Raw genomic sequence first — 12,732 nt, 5'->3', positions numbered from 1 at the left:
GTATTAAATAATTTGAAATGTGGCATGCTAGAGATTGTAATTCTGAAACCAGTTTTAGTAAACAGTCCTCAAAATAGTAACAAAAAGATGCATGACTTTGGTGGCTGTTTAATGACAATACTATTATCTTTTATATTCCAGGCTTTAAATTTAATTCTCTAATCTTACAAGGAGACATGTATTTGCATTTCTATATAAATATCAACTCATCAAATGGTCAAATATAAAAGAGCTATTTAGAGTCCATTTGTATTTTACCAAAGCAATTAGTTAATTTTTCTTAAGGAATATATTCAGGAGCTCTGAGGAAAGAACATCAAGGCAAATTTTTTTTTTTGGAGAATCCAGTATAAATGTCCTAGGCAGTATGGCAGGAGCTAGGGAAGCTAAGAATGTCACATAAAACACTGGCTCTGCCTTTGAAAATATGTTCTAATGTACACACAAAGATTGACAATCAAGACCACAAATCTGAATAAGTTGTACAATTACAGATCTATGTTATAGTACATACACATTTATAGCACATATACATAGAACATTATGCTGACTGCTTACTCTCCTTTAAGTTTGGCTGAAACAGCAGCAGGCACCAATAACAATGAACAGCCCACTATCCTTTCTCATTTTTTATATGAAAATTTCATTTCAGTTTCTAGCCTAACTCCATAAGGAGCTGAGAAGGACATGTTAAGGATCTTTATACAAAGCATGCTTCTACTGGAGAAATTCTGTCATCATTAGAGCAGCTAGCTGGATTTTTGTATTCTGTGTGATTCCGAATTCTTTCTCAGTTTAAAGACACAGGTATTTCTCAGCTCAGTGTAGGAGGCAATCCTGCCAGTCCCGCAAGGTATTCTCCAGAGCTGTCTGCTCCAGGAGAGACTGGGTGCTTTGTTTCTGGAGGGACTTCTCTCTAGACCACCTGCTGCATAAGAGGCCTTTGTAGAGGCAAGTATTTAATAAGCTACCTGGGCTATTTAGAAGGGCCTAGTGTAGTAAGTTTTAAGAATTTTTCTTCCTAGGTTACTGCCACTTTTAACAGAGTCTTGTCTTGTATATTTCAATCTTACTTCTTCTTTAGAAGATCAATTTACAGGGCTCAATCTTTCTGAAGTTTAGAAAAATTTCCTCTAACTGAATTTTCTGATATATGCTACTTCTACTTTTTCCAGACAAGTTGAATTTAATTACTCACCTTATCACTAGACTAAGAGAAATAAACACATTAATATAACCACCGATTCTCAGTGACTTGAGAAAATGAAGAGCCAAAGATGAATGCCAGGCCCTTGAACCAAAGTTGTATAATAGAAAAAACATGGCTGTGTCAGACAGATGTGCCTTCATTAACTTTCTTCTGTGTGAACTTCAACAAATAATTAAGACTTTGAGCCTCATTTATCTCATCTTCAAAATAGAACAATGACACCCACCCCATATTATGTTGTGAATATTAGATTTTATGTTAATGAAGAGTTTGGCACAGTGCTAAGCCAATATTATGCTTTCAATAAAGGATGCATTTATTAGTAACAAGGATCTATCATTATTAACACTAACACAGACTCTTTTACTACAATTCCAAAAATTAGCTACATACTGAAAAATGGAACAATAAAACACTGTAATGTCAGAGGAGAATTATTACTTATTAATTAGTAGAATGTTAAATCTGTCACATAACTATACAATACTCTCAAGAATTACTGAAGGGCAAGCTGGGTATAGTGCTGCACTGATAGCCCAAGACACTGTTTCTATTCTTCACTGGCTCCCTCTGCTGTCATTTTTGCTGCCGTAGGTTGACTCCTACGCTCCCGGATTCTGTCGTTTGTTTACTTCCATATATCCCATGCCTAATGCAGTGGATGTATTCACTGCCACCTGAGTTTAAGCTCGGCTGAGTCAGGGCTTGAGAATGGTTCTTTGCCTTTCAAAAGAAATCACCAATGTTTAATAAGAACAATTTTTCTCACTGCCCATGGGAGGATTTTTATCTATTTTTAGGTATAGGGCAGTGTTTTAAATGCTCAATGTTGGTAGAAACCTGATCTCCAAAGGGGCATGTGTATGTAGGGAAGGATCTATGTATTTTAGCTCAAAATTTACATAACCATAAAATTTTCATAGAATATCTTCATGACACAATATGCTTTCTAGGAGTTGTTGGTTTATTAATTGGGGTGAGAGCTAAAAAAAACGAACGTATGTCAATGTCCGTGGCTTGAGCTTTATCTTGACTTCTCTGGAGCATCCCACAGAGCTGACCCTCCTTCTGGAGGACTCTTCTCTGGGCTTTTATTACTGCAGGGTCCTTGTTTTCCTCCTACCCCTCAGGCCACTCCTTGTTCTCCTTTGCTGGCTCTCCTTTCTATAGTGATCCCTTAAATAGTTTTCCTCAGAGTTTCACCTTAACACCCCTCTTTTTATTTGTACATTTTTCTCTAATGATCTCATGTACTATGACAGCTTCAATTATAAGCATAGTTTGTGCAATGCCCATTTGTTATACCACTGTTCATTCTTGCCCTCCCCCCATTTTTCCATTTAAGATACATGCATCCTTTCAAGTAAGAACAATATAGTTAATATATGTTTTTCAATGACTGGTCAGCTGAAGGCAGACATGCATGTTATGTTACACTCCTGGGTAGAGGGCACTAGTGGGCCATACTGAACAGTATGTTTGTGGCTTTGCTTTTTATTTCCCTGGAATTGAGGATGCTTGACAATCTGTTGACTCCAATGTAGTCTCTCCTCTGGTTACTATGAATGTTTTGATAAAAAAGGTCTGGTGTAATAGTATGTGAAGTATAGTGAAAGTGCAAGAAAAACTCTCACTGTGAATGTTAATCTGCTAGTTTTATAGTTAGTCTGAGGCAGGACAGCACAGTAAGGAAACAGGTGCTAAAGATCAAAACCAAATTAGGTGATGGTGAAGTCTTCTGCAATTATAAAGGGTCTCATAAACATCATACCCTGGGAGGAAATGGCCAATAATAATTGAATAAATAAGTGAATCAAAGAACAAATGAATAATGTGAGAGGACTACTCTACCTTACCTTAAAAGAAATATTAATGTTTCCAATAAAACACATAATAACTCACACTGATTAACTGCAGTGTGAGTATATGGTGGGGTTTTTTAGTGTAATATTCTGTAACACATTGAGTATTTTATCATGAAAACAAATGCCTTAAATTTGCACCTATTTCTTATATTCACTTGTGTCAATGACTTAAATTTGCTTATTTGTCTGAATCATCCAGATTAGCCCTCTACCTTCAAAGTAAATGTGTAATTTTTCAACGCAAAGGTATGCTCTGGGTTAAGAGTCAGCCACAGAGCAGAGAAGAAAATATGTTAAATAATGGAAGACAAGAGCTCCCTTCTGGCATCACTTTCAGTTATTAGTCTTCAGTAAATGAGATCTAAAAAGTGACGGATGTGTTAGTCTACCTGTAAACAACAAAAGATGCAGATAAAAAACTCATTCTAACCAACCTAATGAATAGGGGCCTGGAACAGAGTGATGGTGCTTCAGATGGGCCCGGATGAATCTGGATGAAATGTGAGTTTCAATAAGGAATGGGAGACAGGCTGACATGGCGGGGCGGGGAGTGGGGGAGAGCAGGCAAGCAGGTTCTGCACTGTATATTTCTAGATCTTATCAAGCTGACATACTTTCTCCCTTTAAATGTAAGCATTCATGAGGAATCTACAAACAAAAATGTTCTTTATTCAGTATCATGGTTCCATACAGGTTAACTTTGATAAATATTAAAACTTACTAGATTTGGTTAAGAAGGGAAAACATCCTCTTCATCTTGCAAGGCAGAGAATTAGGACTCAATGTGAAAGAAAAACATTTTCAATTTAAAGAAATGCCCAAGGCTCAAGAGTTTCTTAAAAGGTGTGTTTCTAGGACAATGACATTGCGCAATAAATGACCCATGGCCAAGGGGAGATCTAGCTAATCTCTTCCTGGAGTTACCACCATTTGTAAATTAAATTAGCAGCAATGGTCTCTGAGAATTTTGCAAGCCTGATATTAAAATGATATTATAGCTAAACATTTTAAAAGAGTAAATTGTTTACTAAATTATATTAAAAAAGAAAAACGTTATTTCCTCCATGTATATAGAATAGGACTGAGAATCCCTCTGAAAAGGGACAGGGGTAAAAAGTGGCCCACTGGGAAATTTTCTGTTACATGTCCATTGCTTCCCCACTTCATCTTTTCCCTATACAGTCCCAGAGACACTAGGAACTGCCTTAAAAATGATGAATGAACCACTTGTGGTAAAAATTGTAAACTACAGAAGAGTGGTCTCTAACTCTTGTTTCCTGACAGGAGACTTTTTAGAAATGCAAATTCTCAAGACCCGCTCCAGACTCAGTAAATCAAAAACTCTGGGGGCGGGGCTCCACAATCTGTGTTTGAATAAGACTTCAGGGAGACCCTGCTGTTATTTAAAGTTTGAGAACCTCTATAAAGACTAATTAAAACAAGAATTTCTAGAGTCTTTGTGTTTTCTCAAAGGTGATGGGTGTCTTATGAAGTAATTATAAGAGCTTTAGGAATACGATCACAGTAATTACAGCCTATTCTGTTTCTGCAATGTATATATATGTTCATAGCCACTTTTAGTAGGTAATTCTATTAGTTCATCCAATTAGGTCTTATTTAGTTTTAAATAAACCAGCCCAGTATTAGCCTGACAATAAGGTCAACTCAAAAAATGTTATGAGACTGAACTTTACTCAGGGTTCTCTTGGGTCAGCTGAAAAGTGACCCAGGAGGGCATATATTGGAATCCACTACCCACATTTTTCAGACTATAAGATGCACCCCTCTCCCCGGCCCCTACCTCCCACAAATTTGGGAGGAATAATGGTTGTTAATGCTGCTGCTGAGTTCTGTTTACATTTACATTGATGAAATATTATGTTATTTATGTTATTAAATATTTTACGACATTTATTGCTTCAAAATTTTTTTCTCTACTTTCCTCCTCTAAAACCTAGGTGTGTCTTATGGTCTAAAAATATGGTACTTCTCTTTATAATATACAACATTTACAGATCAATAACAAGGAACATAATAATTTGTTTAGGAATTAAAAGGCTCATATCAAACTGCCCAAAATATAATAGTACAAACAATATTCAGAGTTGGGAGGAAGAATTGTTTTTGAATTTAGGGCAAAACATTTTATTTTAGTTTTTCCGTCATGCGTGTCTTCCTCTGTTACAATTCCCTGAAACAACAACTAGTAAGTTTCCAAGTCAACTACTTTTTTAAGCTTCCTCAAGTCATCCACAGTCCCATGGTCAAAAACCAGAAGCCCCTGGGAGATGATACTATTAAGTAGAGGGGTGACGTGTGGAAATGCCTCTTGTACAACTCCCAAGTCAGAAGTTCTTTTCTTACCTAGACGGTAAAAACAGCAACAAACTCCTTGTGCTTTGAGGAATGAGTACGCTGAGCAGTAAGGACAAATTAATTTGTTTAAGGGAGGCACAAAACCTCATCCTCCATAATCATGGGACAGAGGCTGTTTTACCATCAAACCTTCAGAGTTGCCCAGGGCTTCGGGAGCCCCTAATAAATCTGATGATGGTTTTGCTTGAACGCCAATCATGTGGGTGGTGACAGCTGTTAGAAATGCACCGGCAGCCACTGGGCTATCTCAGACTCACGTTTTAAATTAAGTTGAATACTCTTGGTAGTTATGTAAATATGAGGTGTGTCAAAGATGAGCCACTGCCTTTCTAAAATTAATGCTAGAGTGCAGAATTTAATTAAACAGAATATATGGCAAATACATTCTGTTTTGAAGTAAGTGTTTCTAAAAAGTTGGATGTCATTGGCTCAGGTATCAAGATTAAAGATAAATTTAGTTACCATGCTAAATTCATTTTTAACTCTTGAAAAAGGTATTAGTATCAAATAAATGGATGTCAACAACTGGGGGAAAGCAAGGAAATATTAAACAAAACTATTTCCCCAAACAGTGAAAATGCCATTTATCATAATGAAAAATTATAATAAAATCTTAATTTATTCAGATTCATCAAGCAAATTGTTCTTCATGAAATGATACCACTTTATACTGTTTTTACTGCTTTCATAGCAGAGCCAAACAAACCCTGTAGCAGTGAGGCCTACCAGATACGCAAGCCAGCTGGGGGCATCAAGTCGCAGTGTTTGGCACAGCTGTCCCAAGAGGAAGCAGCATTTTTTTTTAATGTGAGGGCTTAAAGTTATTTTTCCTCATTTTCGAGGTAAGATGTTGGGTTTTCTCCTGCCAAAAGGACATCATTTTATATTTCATTTATGCAGACTTTTTATTCAATGAATCAGAGCGATTCAATACATCAATATTAAACAGAACAGTCCCAAAAAAAAAAAAAAAAAAAAAGAACAGTCCCTCTTGTCACTTTCTCTCAACCCTATACAAAACTGCTTAGTTTATGAGATGCATTTTTTTTGCTGAAATTAATAAAAAGGAAAAGGGGGGAAGATCTAAAGTAGAGAGCATTTTACTTTCAAGAACTATATACAGTTTATTATCTGTCATATAGTGCTCACTAGAAATGAGCCTATAGTGGAAGCCAGGGCTTTGTGGCAAAATCAAGTGTATCAGATTTGCCTCCTCATCATTCTAACCAAAAAAAAAAATGCTCTCTAGAGTGTGCTCTCTCTGGCTGACAAACCAAAGAAATCTGAGATGCTGAAAGAACTGACCTTACCTAAACCTGGGATTAAACACTAATAGAAATACTGGCTGAAACTACACCACAGCGAAAGCTAAGCACTGATGATTTAACAGATCAGATTCACCGCTGCATTTGCGGTGAGAGTTATTCATGAATTACAGCATATAATCTCACTATTGGAAAAATTTAATAAATTGGGATCCTATGGACTTCCTATTGACAGCAGTTTTTCTAAGCCACAAAAATAAATTAAAACAAGGCAAAAATGAAATAAAGAATTACTGAAAAGTGTTTATCCTAAATGAACTCTTCAATAGATGGCTATAAAATGTATATAAAATCTGACTATGATTATAGCAAAGACAGCAAATGTGTATTATGTCAGGAATGGCAAGAGGCATACCAAAAGTTCACTTCGTGCTATTAAAACTTCATTCCAGTATTTTCTGAGCTCTAAGTTTTCTGAGCCCAATAAATATTTAAAAAAAGAAGGCCATACCTCTGCAAACTGAAACAAGGCTGATGCTTGACACTGTTTTGAAGGAGTATCGGGGTGGGATGTACTTGAAGATATCTGAAAAGAAACAGGTAATTTTTAATGCACAAGGACATTTCCCCATATCAAACTAATAGACTTTGCCATACATTTCCACTGTAGACACAGATAAAGATTAAGACATGAGTCATACGCAAACCCTTTCAGAAGAACAGTATAAATGATAAAGGAAGGCAAAGACCATGTTTCTAAAAGCAGATGATTGAAAAGAACAAAAAGACTGAGTTTGGATCATTTGCCATGTCTCTTGTAAGGGTATGAGGTATGTGTCAAATAGCAGTTGAGACCTGTTGAAGTGAATTTCTTTATTTCAATGAATTTCTTAAAATGTTATTAAAAGCTGGAAGGTGCAAGTAAAGTCACTCACTGTCTTGCTTCCCTTTACCACTGCCCCCCTTCTTCCCAAGCTGTTCTCTGCTTAGAGACAGTTGTGAAGCAATACTGGAGAAGCATGTGGATGTGGGTCAGGGTATCTGGAATTGAATCTTGGATCCGTTCCTCACTAGCTACATGACCTTGGGCAGCTTAACTAATCTGACACTTATTTTTCCCAAAATTGATAATGGTGATGATAATCTCCATTTTACAGTATTATGGTGAGGAGAAAATAAGCCATGGCACTGGAACTCAGTAAACTGCTCACTGAATATATACAGCATTTCTTTCTTTTATACCATCACGCTCATGCATGAACACACACCCTTCAGCTTTCTGACAGTGGACAGAGGGTTCTGCCACACCACACTGGGTTTATCTAGGAGACCTTTTGTTTTCACTTGGTAATTATGGTAGCCTCATTAATTTGCTCTGAGGGCCATGCGGAAAAACTTTCTGAGAATTGAGAGCAAGGTCAATTATTAATTTTGGTTCCAAAGTGAACAAGCTCCTGTCTAGCTACAATATAGGGTGAAAGGGAGTCACAAAAGCAGAAAGCCCGGACAATGTAAATTCAGCCCATTTCAGATGTAATAAAAGTCTTTTTCTTTAATTAACTCTGGTCACCAACTTCATCAAAGGGTATTTATTAAACAAAAAATGCACCTTAATCATAACTCAACCACAAAAATCACTTTTTAATCTCAATTAAATTACACTGGTTAGAAAAACAATGAAACTAGTCTGTGATAGAGTATCAAAGAATATTTAGAGATAAGAGAGAGTGATGGAATCACTGACTTTATTCACTGCTGAAGCCATCAGAAAAATTTTAGTTCTGCTGTAAGTTCTGAATCAGACATATGAGCCTTTTTATTTATTTATCTTTTAGAGAGGAAGGGAAGGAGAAAGAAGATGAGAAACAATTTGATGCAAGAAACATCAATTGGTTGTCTCTCATATGTGCCCCAACTGAACCTGCAACCCAGGCATGTGCCTTGAGCAGGCATTGAACCACAGCCTTTTGTTTTGCAGAATGATGCCCAACCACTCTGCCACACCAGTCAGGACCAGACATGGACACATGTTTAGAATAAATATCAGTATAAATAAAAAAGATCCCCACAGTCTTTTAACAAACTAAATATAAACAAACTATTATAAATGGTTAAGATTTAACCAAGTGCTCTGAAGACAATGAGGACATTTGGGGACAAAACTGTAGACCTCTTCTTAGTCAAACCGTGAAACCTATCATTTCAAAAGACCACCATGTGCAAGTCATGACGGACTGTAAATATGAACCCGCAAGGGTTTTCCTGAAGTCCCAGGAATTGTAAACTGGGTAGATCTTATTTCAGTCACCACTCTTCATTCCTACCAACTGTCCCTCCCTAAAAGACTGAGAAAATAGTTTACGTATGGAAAAATGTCTTTCTTCAAGGCTTAAATCGGACAGTGAACAAAATGAACCAGTGGCATACGCCATCTTGATTTTTGTAAAGAATTTCACTAGTTTCTCAAGAAAAGGATGTTTTACATGTTAATATTTGGATAAAGAAGATACTCAGTTAATGACAAGAGTAGGGAGTTCCTGAAGAAATATTATTAGATCAGGGACCCTTTATACAAAACAACAGGGTCAGAAAATCTCTTTGGAATCTTCCATATGCTGTAGAACCCACAAAAATGCACATATGCCAATCCAACCACACTTCATGTAAAATTTAGAGATTTCATTAGATCCTTAGGGTTTCAGAGATCAATGGGTAAGCATCTCTGCTTTCAAAGCTGGGATCAGTATTATTTAACATGTCTATAACTACTGGAGAAAAAGGAGTACAGAGTGAATCTTCTATTACATTAATGCTTTAAGAAACAAATACAAAATAATTGGAATTCATGGCACGTCTCACAAAAAGGCAGAAAGGAAAGCAACAGATAAGTATTATGTTAGCAAATATATAACATTCCTATACTATCTGCAGGGCATTTAGGCATATTATAAACAGTGTCTTAAAAGCAATGGCCACTGTAAAAAGCAGTTTGCCAATAAAAATGTTGAGAACCACTAGGAAAAGACACTAGAGAGGGAAAAAAATCTGAAACTAAAAATACACTCTCCTTGTATAAAACTGTTACACAACAAGGAAATGTTAGGAAGGTGCAATGTGTGAGAAGGTCTTGTGAAAGACAATTCAAGTGAGCAAGGGAAGACAATGTGCTTTCAAGTTCAGAAAAAAATTAATCAATGATGACTCCATATTGAGTTCTAGAGTAAACAAGGATATTTAGAGAAGCAGTCTTAACCTTTATACTTGCTACCATCATCTCTTTTCTACATCATCTCTTTTAACTAACATTAGAGAAGTGTGGAGCCCAACAGGTTTGGCAAAAGACAAAAGACAGTCTTACTAGACTTCCAAAACTGCTGCTGCATGCTAAAGTTTCAATGAAAAGTGTACTAAAAAACAAACAAAAAACACACAACCAATGAACAACCATGAGCTGCTTCTATCTTCTGCTTTAACATCTGATAAGTGACTAAGTTCTAACAATAATTCAATTTTTAATTTTACTATCCATGAATAAAAAGGCTTAAGTGTACTAATATTCAGCATGATTTAATAATGAGCTTTTATAAACATATAGTTATTCCTTAAGAGACTCTGAACATAAAAAAAATCACAATAAAAGGAAAATGACATTAAGATATATTAGGACAAATAGTAGACATTGGAATGGTCAAAATTAGTCCAAATATACAAGTATTGTATTCAATGTAAATAAAATAAACTCCAGTAAAAATACAAAAAAATCAGTCAATATAAGGACATATAAAGGTTGTGTATATGTTTTTCATCCACCTGACATCATGAAAAAAAAAAAAGACTCTGGAGTTCCAAAATATCTTTTAAAGATTTTGATTCTATTTTTCCATTTATGGTTAATTGAGCTAAGCAGAGTTCTTCATTGCTTTAAGTTACTGTCACTAGCTTAAATTTAAGCTCATTTTACAAATTCCTTATTAAGTATAAACTGCACTATATTACCTCAGCAAACTGAAATAACGGTGACTTCTGACGCAACTCAGGGGACTCTGAGGCATCGGGCCTGCAGGTGCTGGAGGATACCTGAAACAGACAGAGACAGCATGAAGCGTCACAGGGAACAGCTTCTGGGCTACAACAGAAGATGCGTGCCACCTAAAGCACTCCTATTTGAAGAATGAATGGCTTTGATTGTCCCAATTTGAGGCAATACTGTGACAAAAAAGTAGTTATATACAAGGGGCCATCTGATTGTAAATAATGCCATAAATGGCAGATGAGCAACACAATGCATTTTAGAAAGTTAATAGTCACTCAGGAAAAATTTCTATAGTGATGCCTATTTGATCTCATGGCTTTCTGCCACCGATCCAAAGACTTATCTACTTCTTTCATGTTCTGTGTTTCTCCAATATGTCATGTCACCATGAATATTTCTGACAAGGGACTATCCAAGTCCGTTGTGAAATTCTTTAAAAAACACACACACACAGCGGGAAAATCATCTACAATGTTATTTCCTAAAGATAAGCATTGTCATATTCCATGTATAGTCTTCCAGTTGTGTACATAGACATTTTCAATAAAAATGAGATACTATATTAAAGTTATAAAATGTTGTTCTAAAAAAATACATGAATTATCCTGTGTCATTAAGCCTTTTCTGATGTAATTTTAATAGCTGCTAGTGATTATATTCAATGGCTGAATCCAATGCAAAGAACTCACAGTCACCCAGGTTATATTCTTGTAAAGTGTCTCACTGAACCTCTTCATTAGATACTGAAGATGTGATTCTGAAAACATGTCACAGCCCCTTAAGAAAGGGTAAGGATTTTAAATTTTAATAGTCACTTTTGTATTTCAAAGAGTAATGGCCACCTTCTCTCAGAGAAAAGTTTCACAGAGAAGGTACAAAGCTTCAATTCATTTGCCACCTGCGGTTAGCTTGACTCCCTCACTGGTACTTGACTATTTGACAAGTTGTCTGTCTAATGGCCCAATAGTGTTTTTATTTGCTCTCCAACATAAAACATACTATAAAGGTGGCCAGCAAATCCTGAAATGGAAAGCCACCAAAATTCCTTATTAGAATAAGTACTTGAGCAAAATATATCTTTGCATTATAGTTTAGGAATAATGGAAAAAATCAATACTGTCCTGGTTTATAAAGAAATCCCGTGTCTTTAGCCCCTAGGTATCTTGGCAAATTATCAAGATTTGACTTAAAACCAAGTGTAAGAATAAGCGAAAATTATAAAGTGTCTTTATGAAATTTTAATAATGTTAGTTATAGCCATGATATAAATTTAGGAAAAAAATCAAAGTAAATGTTATCATTTAAAGTAGCTATATATACTGCATAAAGCCTACATAATATATATTTTAACTTTTTTAAATAGAGAATTTTTAAACAAGATTTTATTTATTTATTTTTAGAGAGAGTGGAAAGGAAGGAGAAAGAGAGGGAGAAAAACATCAATGTGCAGTTGCCTTTCACACGCCCCCTACTGGAGATCTGGCCAGCAAGCCAGGAATGTGCCCTGACTTGGAATCGAACCAGTGACCCTTTGGTTTACAGACCAAGACTCAATCCACTGAGCTGTATCAGCCAGGGTTATATAATACATATTTTTATTTCAGAGCCCATGATGCATGAAAAGTAGTTACCATTTATAAGAAGTTAAATTACCCAATGGCTTAATTAGAGTTCATATTAATTATAAGAAGGAAAGTCCATTCTCTTCCAAATGGCATTTACAGACTATTTGGCCACAATTATACAAGCCCAAGCAGTCTTAAAGTTAAATAAGACTCTCTGCAAATTGTTCTGATGGTCTTAAATAAAACTTTTGTCTTAATAGAATCAAATGTAAATAATCATCAAGGTATGCATAATCCTGCACATGTTATGTCAATTGCACTATGCAATCGAAGTCTATGCATGTGTGCTTGTGCTCACTGTGCACCTGGATGCACAGCGGATCCACGAGTATCTGTTGGCTGATTTGATTCTCTGTGT

General features: G+C 35.9%; 1 protein-coding gene across 18 annotated transcripts in view; it reads right to left on the bottom strand.

The window, feature by feature from the left end:
• The window catches only part of BBX (BBX high mobility group box domain containing), a 267,802-nt gene that overhangs the window by 56,462 nt on the left and 198,608 nt on the right, over window positions 1-12,732 (bottom strand). For all 18 annotated transcript variants that reach the window (XM_045850882.1, XM_045850876.1, XM_045850877.1 and 15 more), the window contains 2 exons: window positions 10,713-10,793; window positions 7,228-7,302 (listed from right to left, as the gene is read on the bottom strand). In XM_045850882.1, the coding sequence (XP_045706838.1) occupies window positions 7,228-7,302; window positions 10,713-10,793 (156 nt within the window). The remainder of the gene's footprint in view (window positions 1-7,227; window positions 7,303-10,712; window positions 10,794-12,732) is intronic.

The sequence above is a fragment of the Phyllostomus hastatus genome, unplaced genomic scaffold, assembly GCF_019186645.2.
Source record: "Phyllostomus hastatus isolate PE091 unplaced genomic scaffold, TTU_PhHast_1.1 phas_contig_86, whole genome shotgun sequence".
Taxonomy (NCBI): Eukaryota; Metazoa; Chordata; class Mammalia; order Chiroptera; family Phyllostomidae; genus Phyllostomus; species Phyllostomus hastatus.
This window is presented reverse-complemented; position numbering and strand designations above follow the sequence as displayed.